This window comes from Ammospiza caudacuta, chromosome 3, assembly GCF_027887145.1.
Source record: "Ammospiza caudacuta isolate bAmmCau1 chromosome 3, bAmmCau1.pri, whole genome shotgun sequence".
NCBI classification, from domain to species: domain Eukaryota; kingdom Metazoa; phylum Chordata; class Aves; order Passeriformes; family Passerellidae; genus Ammospiza; species Ammospiza caudacuta.
Window position 1 is genome coordinate 1,457,353 of NC_080595.1, and position 21,899 is coordinate 1,479,251.

The following is a 21,899-nucleotide window of genomic DNA, read 5'->3' on the forward strand; positions in this document are numbered from 1 at the left end:
AGAAGGATGGGGCTGACAGGAATCTCATTGCAGTCAAGGAAAACACAGCATTATGTGTCTGGGGTGGGGTGAAGAATGCATCAAGGACTTTTACCTCAACATGAGGAAGAAATTCTTTACGTTCAGGTTGACAAAACACCGGAAAGGCAGCCTAGGGAGGCCATGGAGCATTCCTGTCTGAAGAGATTCCAAACTCACCTGGAGGTGTAGGGGGATAGGACATAAGCAAATAAAGATAGTATAGAAAGTAATCTAAGTAAATAAGGATAGTATAGAAAGTAATCTTACCCCCTAAAGAGTTGCAGCTGAGCCAATTGTTAAGGATTAGGAGCAGGCCTGATGTTAACAGGCCACAGCTGTAGCCAATAGAGGAGTGTTATAAAAGAGTGGGTTGGGTGGTTGAGGGAACTGGAGTTAGTTAACTGCTGTGAGGACAAGGAAGAGGCAGTGCCTAGAGGAGCTACCTACAAGGACCATCAAGGAGGTATGAAACTCTAGCAATATGGATCCCTTGCAATGAAATGACAATAAGACTCTTACACTGTAATGACAACAGGAGGTGCTCCTGTGTCACCTGCTCTGGGTGACCCTGCCTTGGTAAGGGCTTGGACAGAATCCCAAATTGCACTGGGGTTCTTATTAGCAGCAGAAAAGGAGAAAAAAGGGTGACAGCCCCTCAGAACACTCGCTTTAGGGCGATCCCGCAGCCGGGTGCCTCACAGCAGCCGCTGGAGCCATCACCGCTGTTCAACCAGCTCCCACCACACGGCGCCGGGGACGGAGTGCTCCGGAAACCTGGCCGAGAACACTGCGAGCTGCGGCCGGAGCAGGTGCCCAGAGGCCCGCTGGAGCAGCACTCTAAGCTGGGGACCGCCCGGAGCCGGTGTCCGGCCGCTCTGGCTGTAACGGGTGGGCACAGGGACCGCTCGGGGCCGGTGCCCAGCCGTGAGGGACGGACACGGGGACCGCCCGGAGCCGGTGCTCGGCCACTCCGGCCATGAGGGCCCGGCACGGGCCCGTGCCCGGCCGTGAGGGGCGGGGCGGGCCGGAGGAGCCGCCCCTGCCCGCGCAGGCACCGCCCCCGCGGGGCCGCTCCTGCCCCGACTTCCTGAGGGCGGGCGGACGGGCCCAAGATGGCGCCGGGCCGCTGGCGCCAGGGGGGGCGGCTGCTCCGCGCTCTGCTACTCGTGGCGCTGCTGGGTCCCGCCGCCGCCTTTTCTTCGTCCTTCTACAGCCCCGGCGAGCCGCGGAGCAGCGTGCGAGTGCTGTGCGGCTCCAACTGGAGCCTGGTGTTGCAGGGCCAGTGGATGTTGGAGTTGTGAGTAGCGGCCGCTTTCCCGCCCGCCTCGGAGGCAGCGTGGCCGGGGGGGCGAGGGGGGTTCCTTGCGAGGAGTTCCCTGCGGGCATGGCCGGTGCCTGCAGCCCCGCTGTGGGGGCAAGGGGGCCGGGCCGGCCTTCCCGCCCTGCGGAGGGGCCGTGCGGCTTCCCCACGCCGGCAGCGGCTGCCCGGGCGCGGCCAGAGGGAGCAGCGGGCGGTGCCCGGTGCCCGCCCTCAGTCGGCGGGCACAGCCCGGTCTGCGGGGATGGCCGGGCAGAACCCGCCGGTTCCCGGCTGTGTGGGCACAGTCCCCAAGGTTAAACGGGTCACTCTAGACAGGGGGGCATGAGGAATATGGAATGAAGGACGTGGAGGTGTCAGAGCGAGCCCAGAGCAGGCCATCCAGTTGATCAGGGGAACGGAGCATCTCTCCTTTGAGGAAAGGTTGAGACAATTGGGGTTGTTCACCCTGGAAAAGAGAAGGCTTGGGTAACCTGACTGGGGCCTTCCAGAACCTGAAGGGAATTTACAGGGAAGATGGCGAAGGACTGTTTATAAGAGCGTGCCATGACAGACCAGGGGGGAGCACATTCAGACTATCATAGATAGTTGAGTTAAATTGGGTTTTGGGGAAGAAATTCTTTACTATGGGGATGGTGAGGCCTGGCACAGGTTGTGGATGCCCCTGGATCCCTGCAAGTGTTCGAGGCCGGGTTGAATGGGGCTTGGAGCAGAGAAAGGTGTCCCTGCCCATGGCACGGGCTTGGCACTGGATGGGTGCCAAAGTCCCCTTCCAGCCCCAATCATTCCCTGATTCAAGGTCCCCTTCCATCCCCAGCCATTCCATGATTGGAGATCCCCCTCCAGCCCCAGCCATTCTTGATCCTGTGAAGCAGCTGTCCCTCAGGTTCCCGTCTGAGTGTCCCAGGTTAAAGGGTCACTCTGGGATCAGTGTCCAGCACTGCCCCTTGCCCTGCTCCCACCAGGGCCTGGCGCTGGGTTCTGTGTGAGCTCCAAGAGGGCTGGGTTCCATAGGGAACGTGTAGCAGGAGTGGGCTTCTAGAGCAGGATTACATAATATCCCAGCCTTGTCTTGAGCTCGGGGCTCTCATTCAAGGGAGATGCATCACATTTCATCAATTCTGACTGCACTGGAGCGGTGACTTTGCTTGGGACATGACACAGTGTTTGAAATGCATGTGACTTTATTTTTGGTAGAGCCTTGCTCACCTGCTTGTATTTAGAAGGGGGGAAGGGAGCTTGAGGGTTTCTTTTTAAGACAGCAGTGAGTAAAAAAGTAGTTTAAGTAGGCAGTACAGCCACGTGGTACCTGTGGGCCGTGCAGCTATAAAATAGGATTTTATTGTGGCATGTGTGCTACTCTGTGCAAGTGCTTGAGTTTAAAGCAGTTTGAACATCTGAACTCGTGCTAACTCCTAAATACTTAACTAGCTACTTAAAGTTTTGGCTTGCCCTTGAATTTGTTTTATCTCCAGTCTCTTCTTAGCAGGATGGACTATCACCTAGGCTTTAGTGCTCAGGATCCTACTCCACCCTGGTGTTAATCAGGAATAGGTGGTGAATAGGTTAATCAGGAGTACCACGTGAATAGGTGGTAACGATCCTGAAACACCTGATAGCGACCCAGGCGTGCCAGCTGTTGTGGTTGAGCATTTAGAATGGGTTTTGTGTATCTCTTCATTTATTGGGCTCTGAAAGCTGGAGGGAAAAATAAATTTGTTTTAAATTGGAGTTTTTTTCACTTAGTCCAACGTGGAAGCGATTGTTACTGATTCATACACAGGTTGGTGAGTTTCCAGGAGGAAGGGTATTTATGGTCACTCAAAGTTTTTATTTCTAAACGCAAATATTTAAATAACTAGTGGTGTATCCCTCAGAAGAAAAGATAGAGGAACTGACTGAAGTCGGAAGTGTTTGGGGTAACAAACAATTAGAGTCCTTTGGAAGCCTTTACTGCAATTGAAAAGTTGGTTTTTGGCTTGGAGTGAGAGGTTGCTGACCAGCAATGGTGGCAGAGCTTTAGTGTTAGCTGGGCATGGTACACGTTGTTGCACTGCTTAAATCAGCCTCTAATTAATGTTATTCGGTGTTTGATGTGTGAAAGATCCCCGGGTCTCCCTGCTATTTCCCGTGGTTCATTGCTGGTGTTTTCTGCTTTTAAATGCAAATGTTACTATTGCATCTTCAGGAAAAAAAAATATTTTCATCTGCTGCTCTTTGGAAGCCTCCTGCTGTGGTAGGAACAGGTACAGCTGCTGTTTAATGTCAGTTTTTCTATTTGGGAAAGTGGAAAATCACTGTGTAATTCCACTTTTTTGCTGTTCTCAGGTGCATAAATAGAAAAAGTTAAATTTGAAATTACTTGTGTGTGGCATCTGTAGCAGAAATGGGATTTTTCTTCCTTCACTCTCCCTAGCTGAGGTGTGTGTACTCGACTGGCTTTTTGTAAATATTTCGTTATTCATAGCTGGGAAAACTGTAGGCCCTGGAAGTGCTGCTGCATTTTATTGATAAAAATGTTTTGGAGAAGGTTCTGTATCTGCAGACATTGCACCAGCTTTTGGATGCTGTTGCTATCACAGCACACAGGTCTGGGCTGGAGTGTTGTGAGTGAGATGCTGCAATGAGCTGTGTTTAAAAGTTTCCCTCTTTTTGTAGCTGTGAGATAATGATTCATTAATATGCTGAGTTTTCTTTTTGTCTTTAATATTGTCTGTCTGGAACACAGAAAACTAATTTCTGGTCTGCTTACTTAAAAGTGCATTTTGCATTTCCAAACTTGATTTATCTTAATTTAACATCCTCTTCTTTTTGGGGCAAATTAAAACAAGCAAACAAAAAGCCCAACCTATCAATGAACTCGTTCTTTTTGTGCCTCTGGTTACAAAAGTAACTGTTTATGCTCTTGGTGCATCTGCAGTACTTCATGTGCTTGTTCCCGCTTCGGGTATTAAATGTTTTGGTTCCCCTTCGTTTCAGCACAGACTCATTGCAGTGTGCACCTGAAAAACAATGTCTTCATTGTCCATTTCAGTTCTAGCCAGGTGAAAGTCAGGAGACCAGTTAATAGTCATGCTTCTAAGGGTTATTATTCTTACAGTGTAAGAGTACTTTTATTTTTTCATTGTCGCTTACCATGGGACGTTGCCCTGCTGTCTCTGTGGCCAGCTGCTTGCAAGGGTTGAGCCTCCACCAGCACCTGTAGTCTGTAGCTTCGAGGGAGTGCGCTAAAAGTGAAATTGCGTGTTTTGGTATGTGGATGGCTTAATCGGTTGCCTTGAAGTACTTTGTGTATGTAAAATCCCAAAGGATGTGCTAAATATTTAACAATTGCTGTCAGTTAAGAATTCAACAAGGTTGAGAATTTTCTGTCACTTAAAGATGTCTAGTCTCTTACTTCATGTTAGTGTCCAGGCTTTTCTTTGTCGTGTTTGTAAAAATCCCCAGCAACCCAAAACCCAATAGAAGCCAAAAAGCAGGGGGAATGAAAATCAAGTTATCAACACTGTTTTGGTTTTGAAGCCTCTGCAGCTCTGCTGGCTGAGTCCAGAGGAAGTGACCAAACATTTTATTTAATAACACACAGCTGAGTGTTGTGCAGGGCATTGGCTGAACAAAAACTGCAATAATGTGATGCTGAAATGTACTTTGTAGCAGAAACAAAACAGGTGCAGAAGGGGATGTAAAATTAAGTAGAATGATGGAACTTAATCTTCTGACACTCTAGAATAATTTGCATAAATTTTCATTGATTGATTTGCTTTCTATTTTAGAAATAATTTCTTCTTTAAAAAAAAAAGCCTTGTCTGGTTTGGAGGGGTTTGGCACTTGGTAGGAAGCTCCTTGACAGCTTCCAGGGCTTGTGTTGTGGTGATACAGATCCACAGGGGTAAATGACAGGGACCAGCTTATGTGTCTTTGCCTGCCACCTGCTCACTTGGAAAGTCATTAAAAACTCACAGTTGATCTGGAGCTTTGCTTTTGTTGGCATTACAGAGCTGCCCATCCTGCCCCAAGACCTAGCTGTGTTTAGAATTGCCTTTTTTTGTTTCTCATTTTGTATGTTTGTGAGATATGTAGCAGTGAAGCAAAACTATTTAAAACAATAAAATAAGAATTTAATTCTGCTGCTGCTTTTACTATTCCATTGGGTACTGTCCCCACAATTTTGCTCTTATTAAAATAGCATTCCCAATATGAACTCCATCAAGCAGCTTGGTTTAAGGAAGTTTTGCTGTTTGCTGTTCAGCAAATTCTCTCATGCTGTATCCATGAGCTGTTTTTCCTTTTTCCTGGATTCGTGCAGCTTGCTGAAATTGCCAATCAAAGTATGGATTGGTACTCAAGGTTGCATCTGTTATTGTTGGTAATAGTGTGAGAATGCAGATAAAGTCAGTTAAATGTACTTGAAAAGGGTGGAATGGTGAATTCAGTGGCCAGGCAGGTGCAAGCAGAGAGGGAAGAGGCTCAGAGCTGGAGAATATCAGTACGTCTTAACAAAGTCTGTGTGTTTGCTGATCCGCTGGGGGTGATAGGCAGAGTGGCACCTTTGCTCAAACTGGTTGTCACTTGGCTGGGGTTTGTTGTGCTGCCTCAGTGAAGCTGCTGGTATTTGAAAGCCAAAGGTTGTTCCTTTGTGCTTTAGATCAGAGATAAATAGAAGTCAAAAGCAAAGCCTGAGTCTGAGAGCTTCAAACTTTGCTTTTCAATTGCTTTTTATATGCCCTCTGCAAAAGCTTTAGATATTGTAGTGGAGTAGGAGCAGGAGAAAACACCTGCATGCTTGGAAATAGTGATTTTAGTTGCTGCAGTGATAGATGTGTGCCCTTTTTATGGAGGGCTGGCCACGTGTGAGAGGATTTCTGCTGTAAAACTGCTGTGGAAGAGCTGTGGAAGCATCAGGAATGAGGTGTGTGTTGGGGAATGTGCAGTACCTGCTTGCAGTGAGTAGTTTGGCAGTGTGTTACTTCTAGCCGTGATGGAGATCAGCAAATTGCCTTTTAATGTGAAACAGGCTACTGAAAGCTTCCTTTCCTTAACAGAGTGCCCAAGTCTCGATTTAAATTCCAGAAGATTTTGATTTTTGACTTGGAGCAGCCTGTTTTCTTGTTACAGCTTTTGCACTGCACCCTGTGCCCTGCAGGTTGATAGGGAGGGGGATTGGGAGTGACAGCCTGAAATTTGGTGGTGGTGACAAAGTGCTCATTGTTTCCTGCCCTGCCTGGTGTTTGGCAGAAGAAATTTGGGTACTTCTGCTTTTGCCAGGGAGCTGCTCTTGCATTTTGTGCCTTGAAAAGTAACAAAGACTGCTTCCACAGCAGACACAAGGGTCTGTTTCCCTGCTCCTACAGATGATATTGTTTTCTATGAATTTAAGAATGGCAGTTGTACCTTAATTTCTTTGGAAATACTGATCTGCCACAGTACCTGCCAGACTTATTAAAAGCTCTCTCTGGGCCAGCAGCACAATGGAGAACATCAGTGTGTGAGACTTGTTTCCAGCATCCTTTGGAGAGATACTGAGGGGCTGTCTCTTGGCAGGACAAGATTTATGTCCTTTTTGCAGATGCTTTCACACAGAGTGGTGTTGACTTAAAAAGACAAGATATAGGCTTTCACAGTTAGACTCATAAATTTCTAGTACAGTAATATAAAACAGGCATATTTAATTTGTGTCCTTTCAACTGCCAAGTGACAAGATTCCCTTTTTTAAATACAGGAGTTCAAAAACTACCAGAAGGTGCTCAGAGTACATCTGATTCCACCTCTTCTGTGAGAAATGACCTGTTTTACATGAGGCTTTATTCATATGAACCATCTGGGGGTTGCAGGGATACCTCTGTCTGCAGCCAGTGGGGAAGTAAGCATTCCTGAGAGCCAGAGAACAGGAATTGCCAGTCCCCAGGTCACACAGCAGGGGTGGCAGAGAAAGCAAAGGAGTGGAGAGCCTTGGGAAGGCTCCCAGGGATGGTTTTGTGCTTGGACTCTGCCCAGAAGGGAATGTGGTTCTGTGCTTTGCAATGGATGGGGAGCGTGGTGGCATCTGAGGAGCCCTGTGACCAGGACAATGTCCCTAGACTCACATTGCTTTTGCTGCCAGAAACCTCCATCCCTGCCCTGGTAAATCAGATTAAAGCCCATGAAGGTCTCTCCTCATTGGTAAAAGGCTGAGTCTGTGCATGGGCAATGGCCCCAGCTCAGTCTGTACCTCCTAGTCCTGGTTCCCTGCAGACTTGGCCCACCAAGTTAGGATAAAATACAGAAAGGTGGAAAAAGGGATTTTTATAATCAATTTTATCTGATGTTATGCTTTATATTAGCTGCTCTGTTTCCAGATTGGTATTAGCAATAGGTGCAAAATTGGTTTAATTCTTCTGATTGAGAGTGTAGAAAATGCACTCTTGAAAAGAGCACTCTTATTTTTCTGAAATGAATCCTGGGTAAAACAAGACGATAAGTATGAGCAGCAGGAATTTGATGTGTACTCTTCTTAAGTCTCATGGCTGCTCTCAAAAAGGGCATGTTGTGATGTATGAGTAGTGGGCTAAGGCAAATGCAATTTCAGGAAGTTCTGAGGTGTGAGAAATCAATACAAAATGCTGTGATGAAGGATGCTGCTTCAAAGGACAGCCTGGATTCAATAATTCAGGTAGCTGCCATGAAAATGTATTTTATTTCCTATGTAAATAGAATAAATCACAAGTGGTGAGGAGTTTGGATGTGAATTTCTCAAATCTGTGATTTGTTTTGTTCTGATAACATGGGAAGGAACATAGGGATTGATAAAAAAACTTTGTCTTACTCAGTGGACTTGATTAGGAAAAGCTGTAGGCTTTCCCTTTGTGATTGATGTGTTTGTACATTGTATGATCAACGAGCATGTGTGTAATGGAAGAATATAAAACATTTCCTGCCCTCCCCCCAGTTACGCCCCGTGGTGCCCGGCGTGTCGGCAGCTGGAGCCCACCTGGGAGAGCTTTGCCAAGGAGAGCGAGCGGCTCGGCATCGCCGTGGGCAAGGTGGATGTCACTCAGGAGCCAGGTACTGCAGCAAACACTGCTTCCGTAACTGAATTATCCAGCACAACCACCATTTGCTGTTTGTTTAGGCTTCCAAGTCAAAATCATCTTCTCCACGCTTTGTTTCTCCATACAGTTCATATTTCTGAGCCGAAGTTGATAAACTCAGTTTGAAGGATTAAAGAATTGGGGGGTGATTTGGCTTAATGCTGACTTACAAGAGGCTTATTCTCTATTTTAATCTTCTGCACTGGAAGCTGTTGCCTGTCTCGTTCCTCCAACCTGTCTGCAGAAGATTCCAGCTCTGTAGCTTCCCATTAGGAGAATTTCAGGGTGTGATAGAGCAATCCTGCTTTGAAGTTGCTAACTGTTTCCAGCATATTGCATGCTTATTGATGCTTTAATTGTGGCAGTGCTTTATATTACAGATGTTATTGCTGTTTCCTGTTGGTGATGCACATATGCAAATATGTTTATAAAAACATTTCCCTAACTGTTCACAGAATCATGAGTGCAATCTAATTTATTCCTTTGGTGACTCCCTTCCAAGTTTTGAGTGTGTCTTTGTACAAGCAATATTAATATTGTATAAACCTCTGCATCTCCTGAGAATGCTTCATGCTTGCTTGGGCTTTAAGGGGATAAAGGATTTTATCAGCAGTATCAAAAGACTAGTAGATGAGATGTTATTAGAAACAAAAAGCCAGACTTCACTGATTCTTCTTTGTTTTTGCTAATAAACACATTTTGAAAAATGTGTTTATTAGTTGAATACATGCTGAACAGATTTACTGTGTCAAAACTGTTGTCTCAGAATCAGCAATCTAAATTGACAAGAAAAATGCCATCATTTCTAGACCCTGTGTAGGTTCATGTCTTGTTAAAAGTTCACAAGTAGAGAAAAAATCTGGTATCAAAATGCTGCCTATACTAGTCATTATATAGTGTTATAAACAGATGAGTTTTAATATTGCCTTGTTTAAATAGATGTAACCTAATACTTGGATTTCTAATGTTGCTGAGAGTCCTGACCCCTAAGCATGGTTTTTTCCTGAGTCCAAGGACTGACCTAAATGATGAATTTGTACCAAAGCTCATGTAATTCACCTCCAACATCCAGCTCAGCCCTGGGAGCTGCAAGCACTTCTAGAAGTAAGGAATGCTCAAACTGGAAAACAAACATTTATTATGTGTTTGACCTTTGGTACTGATGTAATTTGGAAGGTATGAGTTTCTATGGAGCTCTCCAAAGTTACTGAGGTATTTTTACTGTGGGCTTTGCATCAGCCTTTCAGTTGTGTTTAAGTGCTCTGTCTCCTTTCTTGATTGCACAATGGTACTTCAATTAGTCTCAGTTATGTAACCCCTTCATTGAATTGAAAGTAGTCAAAATGTGTTAAATTAGGGGAAAACCACGAGATGAGTGCAGAGTTACATAAAATTGCACTTCCCAAAGCAAAGGAGAAAGTGGCCATTCATGGGGCTTAATTGCAGGAGATGGCTGAAGAATGAATCCAGCAGAGTCTTAATGGCTTCACAGCACATTTCAGTCCTCGATGTTCCAGCCTTAAAGTGCTTCCTCTTGCCTCATCTTCTGCATTGGAACATTCGGTGTGGAACAAGCACATAGTGCAGATGCTTCTGGACCCTTAAATTCTGCATATTTGTGGTGCCTTTTTAAAGCTCCTGATCACATTTACAACAAGACTTCTTGGATCTTCTGTGTCTTCTTTGAGTAGTTGTTGGTTGAAAGTAGTTGGATGACAGCTCTATTCTTTGTACATTTTTGGAGGTGTGCATATGTCTGAAATACCTCAGATAAAAGGGTTTTTAAATGTTTGATTAACTGCTGATTTCATAGTGGATGTCACTTTCTCATTCGCAGATGCTGTACTGTAACAATTCAAGATTGTATTCAACAGGCACCAAAATGATTTAATGTGTTCTTAAATTTTGTAGCTGACTCACATCTGGTTTTGCCAATCTAGGGAGGTGCCTTAGATAACCAGCAAACCTCCAACAAAAATATTGGAGATGGTTAGATGCATTTCATAACTTATAGATTTCAGATTTGCTTCTGAGGTGTTCACTCCAGGATAGGCCACAGGTGAGAGGTTTGAGCTGTTTTATTTCCTTTGCCTGAGTGGCATTTGTAAGAACTTGAAAAAGCCTGTCAGTGTTCCCATGACTTTCTCTGTTGTTAAGCTAATTATGTTCTTTGTGACTCTCCACCCACTTTTCCTTGTGCAGCTGTGCTGTCTGCTTTATTAATTGTGCTGCTACACTTGTGGGTTTGTTTGCTTTATCTCTCCCTGTGCTGGCACAACTTTTAGCTGTTCCAGAAAGTTTTTCATCACCTTGCCTCTTGTAGCAATACAGGCAGAGAGCTTGAAAGATGAGGTAAAGAAGCTTTCCTTTCTGGGACTTTGAAGATCGTTTGCTTTACATGTCTTCAAACAAAATACCAAACAACAAAAAAAGCCATAACCCTTTTTTTGCCTATTCCACTGAGTAATTCACACTGAGGAAAACATTACCAGTGAAACTTTTAAAAATACCTGCTTTATTTCAGTATGGCTCATCTTTGTCTCTAAAGGCAGAAACCCTCTTGCTACAATATTTTTCCATGGCTGATTCTGTTGACTAGAGCTGTTTGCTTTATTGAAGGCTGCATAAGGCCTTCATTTCCCAGAGGATTTTCACAGACTTTTCTAAAAGGCAAAGTTAAATAACCATACTCTTTACACTGGTACTTGAGATGACTTGCATTGCTGCCTACTGGAATTCAGCCCTCCCTGATGGACTCTGAGTGCATCTAATGCTGGGCTGGTGCAAAACTTCAACTGTGTGCAAATACTGAGGAGACAAATCCACTGATGAGAAAAAATACCTCTCAGTAAACAAACATCCTTCAAACTAAACATCATTCCTTCATTTATAACCAATATTCAGTATCTGTTACTGTTTGTAGCAAATGTGAGGACAGACTGTTAACCTGTATTTACAAAACAATGGTGAAAGCTGTGCAGCCTGCTCTGAAATACAGACATGTTGCTATTTATAGGTAAGTCAGAATGCTGAGAAATTTCAATGTTACTGAACTGTTTGTGTGTTTTCTTTCCTTTCTAGGCTTGAGTGGTCGTTTCTTTGTCACAACACTGCCTACAATTTACCAGTAAGTGTGTCATACTGGAAACTGCAGCTGTTGTCATTTGATTTAATATATAACTGCAAAGTAGGGGAAATGAAGGAATAGTGACTTTCAATTTCAGCTCAGGTTATTGTAGCTTTGATTGCATGATGGAATCCTTATGTGAGGCTTTTCTTTAGTTTAAATGACTTTACTAAGTTTCCCTGTTATCCATACTGCTAAAAATGGAGCAGAGAAGACATTTGCTGTATCTCATCTCCAATAAGGTGATGCCATCCTTAAAGTATTGAACCCTTCATTAAGTCAGAATATTATGAGTTGTGCAGATACACAAATACATAGATATGTGCACTTTTAATTCTGACTGGTATTTAGAAACGGTCTTGTTGTTAACCTCACGTGCTTTGTGTATTTGCTCTAGTGCCAGTGAACATTTAAGAAAAATAGCAGCTTTATAAATGGCAGAACCCTGTGCTGTTTAAAACCTGAGATTTTCCATGCTGGATTGCAGTTCCCAAACTCTCGCTCTGAGCCAGTGAGATCTGTGGTGTGTGGGGTTTGGGTGGGATTTCCCCCGGATTTGGGGCTGTGTGTGCTGATGGGTTTGTTTTGCAGCGCCAACGATGGAGTGTTCCGCAGATACCGCGGCTCCCGCACCCTGGAGGATCTCCAAGGCTACATCCTGGAGAGGAAATGGGAAGCTGTGGAGCCTGTGGCAGGATGGAAGTCTCCATCTTCTATAATGTAACACTTGGTTTTTGTTAACAAGAGCAATGTTTCATATCTCTGTGTTCTCTGAGGGTCTTGTATTGACAGTTTAAAGACAAAAGGCCTGTATTCCTTGGGCTTGCAGAAGCCATCAGTATTGACAGGCTGATCCCCAGCTTCTCACCTATACAGGCAGCTTATTTTCTGCATTTGCTTTTGTTTGTGTCTGCTGGGGCTTGTTTATGTCATATTTGAAAAGAGATTAAAAGAAAAAATACAGGTGCTGATCATTATGTAAAGTGGCATTTCTAATATCTGCTGAGTCCTGGAATCAAGTGTGTGTTTATGTAAATTACTGCTTCATGACTTCTGGCTACTGCTACTTTAGCTTTAGGGGTTTCTTGTTTATTTCTCTACAAGAGAGACTTTTGTCTCCCTTTGGAGTGGCAAAGAGTGTGGTGCTTACAGGATGCATAAGAACTTCTTTGTAGAAAGAGGGATTTGCTTAGAAATATTGTAGAAAGCTTGCATGGCACAAAGGATGAACCAAAGATGTGAGTGGCCTGCAGTTCCTTCTGGCTGAAGCCATTATGTATAAATTCACATCAGAGATCCAGAGAGTCTTTATTTTCCATGTGAGAAGGAAGAGGAGCTGTAGGATATTTGGGGATGGGGAGAGGAGCTGCAGGAGCTGTGAACCTGTCCTTTCATTTCCTTGTTTTCAGGATGCATGGCATGGCAGGGCTGTTTCACTTCTCAGGATGGATCAGGGTAAGTAACTGTGTGGTGTTTTCCATACTCCTTTTTATGCTTAGAATAATCATATGTTTAAAAGTCATTATGACTGAATATTTTTATTTTCTCTTTATGGGAGCTGCATCATGTGTTGCACAGGAAAAGGGAGGGCCAGGGAGTTTTTTAGTAATAATTTCTGGGTCTGGGGTTCAAACTGGCAACACCGCTTGTGTAGGAACACGATGAATTTGGATAATAGAGTAATTATCAGAAGTAAAGGAGAAATGCTTGGCTACACTGTGTGCTTTAAAATATTAAAGCATATTTTACACTACAGTATTTCAAGATGCTTTAATTTGGGAGCTATCAAAGTTTTTCCATGGCATCCAAATAGTGAGGATTTTCAGTTTCTGGTTAGGAAGCATCCTCTTAAGACCTTTGAGTCAGTGAGATTGAGACACTGTATTTGATTGCAGCAAAATGTTACTATTGTAATATGTGCTTCAGACAGGAAACATAGTTGAGAGTTGGAACAAGTTTGTATCACTTTTACTGAGCATCAAACTAACATAGAATCAAGCAGAGCTCTGAGTTGTGTATCTTTGATTCTCTCACTGGATAATATTTACTTTTTATAGCCTTCTGGTGTTTCTCTCCCATGGTTGCTCTGAAATGGTGTTGTTTCTCTATAGTCTCCTTCCTGAAAGATTAACTGTCCTGGGAAGAAACCTCTATTTTGTGTTCCACTCTGATGAATATTTCAGGTGTATGTTTCCTCACTCCTCCTGCTCTGCTGTCTTTGCTTAGGCCTTAACAAATATCAGAAGATGTTCTGACATTTAAAAAGAAGGCTCTGGAATTTTTGTGTTTAAACTGCTGTAAGTGTTGTTTGTGGTTTGTTTTGAGGGAGATTTAAGGTCATAATTGACCTCCCACCAGCTCACTGACTCCATGTGCTGCTTGACTCAGCCAGTTAAATTTGTAGGTTTGAGGAACAGATCAAAGTTTGAAAGAAGTCTTAATATTGTATTTGGGTTATTTAAATTTAGTAGTGAAATAATTTGTTTAGTGTATGCTTAGAGTGTATGGCTCCTATTAAGAGCTGAAAAATCTTAAGGAAGAGCAGAATGGTTTGATTTTAGTGAATGAACAGATGCCACCTAAGGATGAAGGATGTTGTGGTACTCTGCTGCAGAGCTCCCCATCCATCCTTCTTCAGTGAAGGTTATGTGTGGCATCTGTAATGCTGAGTGTCTCAGGGAGAAGCAATTGTGCATCCTCTGCTTAAAAAGCCTTTTCATGTGAACAAATCAGTAAAAACCCCCAAGATTTAATGGTGTCAAAAGGGGAAGACTTCAATATAGATACTGTTAAATGAAAGCTATTAATCAGACAGCAATGCATGTAATGGTGTTGGCTGTAGAAATCCTAAGTGGTTTTAGGTATGAAATTATTAACTGTCTTGTTCTAATTTCCAGCAAATTCATAACTACCTCACTGGCACTCTTGGAGTTCATGTTTGGGTTTCCTATGCCATCTTCATCCTAGCTACCTTACTGATTGGCCTGCTCTTAGGTTTGGTAAGAAAACATTACTTTTCCTCAGTTAACTAGAACTCTTGCTTTCCATTATCTTGTGAAAAAAATAAAACCAACTTTGCTCATAAGATATACTTAAATATACCTTGCTTTAATAATATATTACTGAGTACTAATATCTCTTCCCTGTGACACCCAGAGTGTGAGAGTGGGTTAAAGCTGTGCCAGGGAGGTTTAGATGGACATGAAGAAGCAGAGGGTGGTGGAACACTGCAGAAGGCTCCCCAGAGAGGTAGTCAGTGCCCCAGGCCTGTCCCTGGTCAAGAAGCATTTGGACAGAGCCCTCAATACAAATCAGGTCACCTTCTTATGAAATCTTATCAAATTCTTATTAAATGCTTCAGTTTAGATTTGTTCAGTCCATCCACTAGAGGACTGATTCCTGTGTTGGCCTTTTTGTATCTAAGACTTTTCTACTTAAGAGTGGAAAGTGTGGTCAGAGTTGGTCAGGACTGCTGCTTGGGTCAGCAGTGTAAGGGTTCTGCCACGCTGTTACTCAAAATCAGAGGATGAAAATGTTTTTTAAGGCTTTGGAGATCTGGGGGTTTAGGTTTTTTCAGGTTAGTGGCCTGTTCCACAAGCACATTCTGCAACTGCAAGGACAGTTCACACAGTTCTGCTGGTAACTGGTTCAGCCTGCTGCTAGGTCACTGTTCCTTGCAGGATGTGTAAAAGTTATTTCTTTTATGTGGATCTCTGATGTTCAGCCCAAATATTAGTGAAATAAAGAAAAATTTTGTCAATGTATTTCCCAGTAGTTCTGGGGAGTGATTTCAAAGCAGTTGAAATCTGAATTTAAGCAAAACCATGTTTTATACTCAATGTGTGTGTGTAGAATTCTTGTATGCAAGCAAATGTTTTTGATTATTCAATTTCAACAGTTTTCATTTTTCTAGATGGTAGATTTTCACCAGATGAGAGCAAAACAAGTTAGTATAACTAGGAGCAAGTGAATATCATGTTTTAAAAGAAACTCTGTACTCCTTCACTAAAAATACCCCAACTGAAAAAGCTGAAAAAATGTGCAGTTCATCCCTCAGCTCTTTCCAAAAAGCTTTTCAATGATTGAAATATATTTCTTTCACATGATGTCAGCTCTGTCTTTTTTTGTGCACTATTCTTAGCATGTGACAGTGAGGCACAAATGTCTTCCTTGCATTTTGAGTTCTGCACTGGGCTGGTCAAATAATGAGCACAAAAGGTGGAACACACACCTGTACTGGAGAGCCAGGGATAGGAATGGATTAACATCCCAAAATACAGGAAATCTTGACCAAGATTTTTTCATAAATTTTCAGAAAGTAAAAATTCTCAAACTGTGTTCTGAGCTGTTCTTCAGCTGTGAGCAGTGTCAGTACTAAATAAATTTAGGCAAGTAGGAGGCAGAAAATGGGTAGTAGAAGGTAGGGGAATGCTGGTTAGTACACATTGAGAATGCACTTTTTTCCATGTTTTTATTTAGTTCTTATCTCTAAGCAAGATAACACAATTTTGTGAATTTGATTGCGCATATCTATCTAAAAGGAATGAGTGCAGGGACTTTTGCAATTGCTAATAAATGCCGTTTTTATTATTGCTAATAAATGCCTTTTTCCTTTCCACAGGTCCTGGTTTTGATTTCAGACTGCCTCTGCCCAGCCAAGTCAAAACACTTGGCAGAAACTCCTGGTAAGAACTCTTCTGAGAGGCTGAGGAGCTGTAGTTTCAGGTGTGAATTTGTAGGAGGAAGGGCAACACACTGTTCAGATCTTAGCTGTGAACCAATAACCCAGGAGCCAAGTAAAACTGGTTTGTCTTTGGTTTGTAACTCAGTGGAATAAAATCCAAGTCCATCTGTGCCTGACATGCAAGGAAAAGTAATGGAAGTGAGGAGAAATCTACTGAAGATTTAAGGAAATAACTGAGAAATAAGGAAAAGTTTTCAGTCACAGAACGGTTCAGGTCAGAAGGGACTTTAAGGATCACCTGGTTCCAATCCCAGCTGGAATAATAATTGTGATCCCTTATAATAATGTCCATCAGTGTTTCAGAGCGTGTCCCTGCAGCTCAGGAAGGCTTTGCTGTGGGTCAGTCTAACTGCAGTCTCTGCTTTGTTTAGAGGAAGCCATCAGCAAGGAGAACGTGGAGAACGCGGCGCTGGAGGAGCCCGACGAGGCCGCGCGGCTCTCTGCCGATGAGGCCGCTGATGTCAATGACCTCTCAGATGGAGAAGATGCAGCAAACTCCAGTGCTGATGAGTCAGAGGAGGATTTAGCACTTGGAAAAGAATCAGGGGGAGAAGAGACAGAAGACTTGAGCGAGCAGCCTGTAGCTGAATCAGAGACTGAAAGCACAGTGAGGCAGCGGAAGAGTCAGGGTGCTGAGAAGGAACTATAGCTTCCCCTGTGGTGTCTCTTGTACACCTGGACCAAAGAAGTGTCAGACCCCTCCGGGTCTGAAGCTGGAGCTTACACTTGATTTGTCGTTGGTGTTTACGCAAAGCTCTGCTCTGCCAGCAGGCTCCTCTTTTTTTAAGCTTAGTACTTGATTACTTTCTTTGATAAGCACATTTGCTGTGTGTTGTGTGACCTTAGCCATGACAATCAGAATCAATGTCTTATCTGTTCCATGTCCTCAGAGAAAAAGGGGGTGTCAGCCTCAGTTCACCAGCTCTGAAATGATCATTGTGTGTGTCCCTCTAAGGACTGACCTGGGCAAGATCAGGACTTTTAACTCCGCGGTAGCTTGGCAGGATTGTGACTTTTCTGTCTGAGGGTTGATTGTTCCCAAATGCCACAGAAGCACAGAGACAATTCACTAGTGAAAGGAGGCACTTTACTGGTCTTCTATCAGAAATGTTGTGTACCATGGGTTTGTTTTTATCACTTTCAGCTGAAGCACCTTTCTATTTGCATTTGTTTCGGAAGTTGATCCTGCAGCTCATCCCCAGATGTGTCAGTTTTTGGTGATCCAGAGGCTGTGCAGCTTGAGTTGTTTGACCCAAGGAGTTGGAGTAATTAAAAACCTCAGGCAGAAAGAGAGTGGCAGCTAAATGTTTAAAATGTGTTAGAACTTTTAGAAATTTTAAAGGAAATTATTTTGGTTGGGAGAAATTTTGCCAAAGCACAACTACTTTTTTTTTTTCTTTTGGTAATTTATTCCCATCAGGAGATTGCAGCAGGAAATGCTCACTTGGGAGTCATTAAGTTGTGTTTATCATGCCAGTACAAGTTTGTCATGTGCAGTGCAGCCCTGCCACTTCCAGCTTGGAATGCTTTTGGCAGAGCTCAGGCTGCTTTAGTGATGCTATCTGAAGAGGCACTTAGGGTTTTACCTTTGATCGCAGTTCTACTTCTGCAATCATCACATTGGGGAAATAAAGGGGACACAGGTGGACAGGGATGAGGAGCTTTGGGTTTTGCTGCTTCTATCAGAAAAATATGCACGTGTTGAACTGTATAAAGTGAAATTGGCTTGTCAGGTAGACAGCATTAGGTGTGGTTAGACTTGTGTCATTAAACATATCAGCGTATCACTCCTTTGGGTTACTGTGTAAGTCTTTTTTAGTGAGGAGAACCCTCCATGAGATTCTGTATGTTCCTGCTTTGTTGATGTATGACCATGAGCGTAAGATGTGTCCTAATCTTGATATTATTTTAAAAAATATATATATGTTGCATAAAACTTGCTAACATGCATGAATTTTGTCTTGTTCTTCAAGAATGAAGAGTAGTCAGAGATGAGATCATCTCTTATTAGAAGCTGCAAATGCAAAATGCTGGTTTCCTTTGAGACTGAGATTAATAGGGGCAATTTGTGTTGAAAGCTGTTTTGTTGTTTTTTAATACTTACAAAGAACATAATTGCCAAGAAGATCAACTCTCCCATCTATGTCCTGTCCCAAATGTTTTCAAACCATATGGTAGAAACTCTGCATTTGTCTGGTAGACCTGCTCAAAGAAGAAAATGATACTGCATATCCTGAATTTGAACTTTGTTAAGGAGTACTCCCAGTCTGGAGTTTGATTTCCATGTAGTGGACACGTGTAAATGTGCTTTTACGTAGGTGTAAACACAGACTTGGTGATATCTACACATTGCACTATGTTGAGAAGAGCTCGTGGTGTTTGCTGTTGTCCCATGTAAGTGGGAGGTGTAAAGCTGACCCAGCAGTAGGTGAGGCACACAGCAGCCTGTCAAAAGCTACATTTCTGTCTGCAGAAACCAGGAAAACTTTGTGGCCACTACAGCGTGAAGAGAAGAACTGTGCACTTGGAAGACAAAGGTGTTCTCAAGAGTTGGGTTTCCCTCTGGATTTCACAAACAAACAAACCCACAGATGGCACTTTGTCCTCAAAGGCATGTGGTCTGAGAGATGCTGTGGGAGAGATCAGATGCCCCTTTGTGGTGTGTCTGAATTCTCTGCTCATGTTTCCTCTGTCCTGGCACATCACAGTTGGGTTTGCGTTATTAAAGCAAAGATAGGAAGCGTTTTCCATCATGGCAGACTGAGCTGTAAGATCACTGAGCAGGGATTAAGTAAGCAGGCAGCAGTGACAGCAGCTTTGATCTGTCTGGTGAATCTAGAAAGGAGCTTGGTCAGACTTCTGAGGGTTCTTGAACATAGCATGGATGTTCTTCCTGTGTTTTCATGAGTAAAGTGGGGAGTACTAGTGCTGGCTGGGTTTGACCCTATTTGCTGTGCATTGGTGTGTCTTAAAGATCACTGAACTGTGGCTAAGGCTTTGCTTAGAAAAGGTGACACTGTGCAACCATGGATCTCTCCAACTTAACTTTACATTTGTAGGAAAATGACTGTAGTGTGATACTGGAGATAGTCAGCTTTGACCAATGTTTATCTGGGAAACAGCAGGCAGCAAACACTGTAAAGGTAAATTTGTGTTTAACAGTAAAACAATTGGCTGTGCAGTAGGAGTCTCATGTTAATATACTTTCAGGATCAGGTATTTTTCCACTAAAACACATTTTAATTGAATCATGTGAGTAGTGCTAATGAGACCATGACAATAGTTTTAAACTTGGTGTGTTTCCAAAAAGTCAGGATCAACCTTTTGTGCAATCTGGGTGTACTGTTATCTCTGTTCTGTGAGGATTAATCATGAAGAAATGGAAATTGTTCTTGCAACCTCAGTATAGACAAAAGGGCCTTGGAGAAGCTGCTGCTGGCACTGTTCAAAATGTTCTGATGAAGGATGGGGCCTTAAGGCTTGTGAACTAGAGCTGTGTGTCAAAATTAATTTGAAATTGTTGAGAGGCAATTTAAATATCAATAGGGCTGCATGCCACTGGAATGGGAATGCTTAACAGCACCTCATGGAAAAAATCTGGCAAGTTCCTTTTTCAAGAGGCTGGAAATCCATCCAGCATTCCAAACCTCCTGTCCTTGGGATCTGTGTGAAACTTGTATGTGTGTCTTGGAATGCTCTGTATCTACTGCCCCTGTGGGAGTGGCACGTGTTATGTGGGTTTTCTTCTTGCAAATGTTACACAGGGTTGTCTGTTACATCAAAGTGTTGCAAATTTATACTTAGGCGTATTTTTACTGAAATGCCACATAAAATTTTGTATTTATGACCTGCTTGGAGTCATTTTCATTTCCTCAGTGCAGAGTTGGCTCATCTGTGTCATTAACAAAAGGATTGGGGTTTTTTAAAATAATGCTGATCTTCCAATTAATTATAGATGCGGTGACTTGTGAAAATTCCTTAAAATCTTTAAAAGGAACCTGGACATCAATGAATTGCTTCCCTTTGGAGGGTTTCCCTAGAGGAACCCAGGGCTCTCAGAGGTTCAGAATGGAGCTGGGCAGGACAGCAAAACCGAACCCTTAAAGGCTTCACCTGCATGTGAGTTAGCTCTTTCCCTCCCTGAGAAATCCCGACTCTGCCGAAGCTGTGCTGACACCCTCTGGGATTTGGAGCCCAGCAAGAAATGTGCAGACCTCAAGAGCCATCCTCAGGATGTGGTTCACATTCCAGGCAGTGCTGCAGGATGGGCTGTAGGGGCAGCTGTGCAGAGGGAGCAGGGACAGCCAGGAACCACCCCTGGCCCTCCTTGGGGCAGCTGCTGGATCTGGCACTGGGTTCCCTCTGCTCAGGTGTTACCTGAATGCCTCTCCCTGTGAATGAGCAGTTACAGGGCCTGGGCCGTTGCCACTCACTTTGCTTTTCTTCTTTTCCACTGTGTTCGTTTCTGGATGCAAAGTGCAAGTTGGAAAGGTATCAAATGAAGCCTTGGGAGCATTTTGTTTGCTACCTCATCATCTCGTTCTTTTGTCATGTGAGAATATGAAATTTTCTCCGTGAAAACATCACATGGAATACTACAGGAAAAAATGGATCAGGTTTTGATCAGGTTCAAGCAATCAGACAAATCCAAGCTCTAGTTTTGTAGAGGAAATACTGAAGAGAACTGAAGTGGAAGAAAAGCTTGGTATTTCTGTCTGGAACTGGACCAGTGGTAAGTCCCAGCTCTGGGAATGCAGCTGCCCAATATTGTGTGCTGTCATTCCCTTCTGCTGAGGAGTAAGTTGTGTTTCACTTCAATAAGTACTGTGGTGATTAACTTATTTTTAACCAAACATCTTCATTCCTCTCCCATTAGAAAAACACCTAAAACTCTCTGCTTTTACTTTCACTTCATCTTTCCTGAGAAGAAAGGAAAGCTCTGTGTTTAAACACACAGGGAACAAATGGGGATGTAGGTATCCTAATATTTTCATTTTAATTTCTATTTTACATGGAAGTGCTGTTTTTTATGGCTCATGAAAATTACTTGGAGCCTGCTGGTACTTCAGACTTTTACATCTGTTAATCTGGATTCCAGGGGAGAGTGGGAGCTGAACTGCACACCACAGATTTTCCTGGCACAGGCTGGGCCTGTGCCTCATGTGCTTGCAGAGGATGCAGAAAGGGCAGTGGCCATTCCAGGTGTGTCACACATCAGGAAATGACAAAATCACCTTGATAAGGGCACTCTATTTCTTGGTTGCTGTGGTTGTGGGGACAGCAGTAACACATCTTGGTAAATCTGCCTTGGATTGGGTTCATTGAACCCTCCAGCTCTTCCCAGGGGAATCAGTCCTCTGCTCAGTGCTGCACTATTCTGCCATCCCAGCAGCCTCCAGACTTGCCAAAAGAGACACCCAGGGGCCTGTTCCAGCCACCTGCTGCATGGCCAAGGAGCTGCCTTCATCCCTGTAGCATCCCTTGGCTTGGACTCTCACAGTGGAGTTGCCGGATGGCTGCTGGGGTGAAAACTCCACAAATAGTTTCTGTTGGTTCTCCTGGCTGGCTTGGAGGGGACAAAACAAATTGGTTGAGCCTTGGCTGATGTAAGATGCTGTCCAA

The 21,899-nt window shown here is 43.5% G+C and overlaps 1 protein-coding gene across 1 annotated transcript; it reads left to right on the forward strand.

Annotated features, from left to right (window-relative positions):
• Positions 1-1,133: 1,133 nt before the first annotated feature.
• TMX4 (thioredoxin related transmembrane protein 4) lies at positions 1,134-20,121 on the forward strand. Its single transcript, XM_058801051.1, has 8 exons — positions 1,134-1,318; positions 8,265-8,380; positions 11,488-11,533; positions 12,125-12,253; positions 12,943-12,988; positions 14,431-14,532; positions 16,155-16,218; positions 16,649-20,121. The coding sequence occupies exons 1-8, from the start codon at positions 1,134-1,136 to the stop codon at positions 16,924-16,926; spliced, it is 966 nt and encodes a 321-aa protein (XP_058657034.1). The 3' UTR covers positions 16,927-20,121.
• Positions 20,122-21,899: the final 1,778 nt, after the last annotated feature.

Coding starts and splice junctions, on each gene's coding strand:
- TMX4 (XM_058801051.1), top strand. CDS start 1,134: ATGGCGCCGGGCCGCTGGCGCCAGGGGGGGCGGCTGCTCCGCGCTCTG. Junction 8,381..11,487: donor GGATGTCACTCAGGAGCCAG/GTACTGCAGCAA, acceptor TTTCCTTTCTAG/GCTTGAGTGGTCGTTTCTTT. Junction 14,533..16,154: donor TTGGCCTGCTCTTAGGTTTG/GTAAGAAAACAT, acceptor TCCTTTCCACAG/GTCCTGGTTTTGATTTCAGA.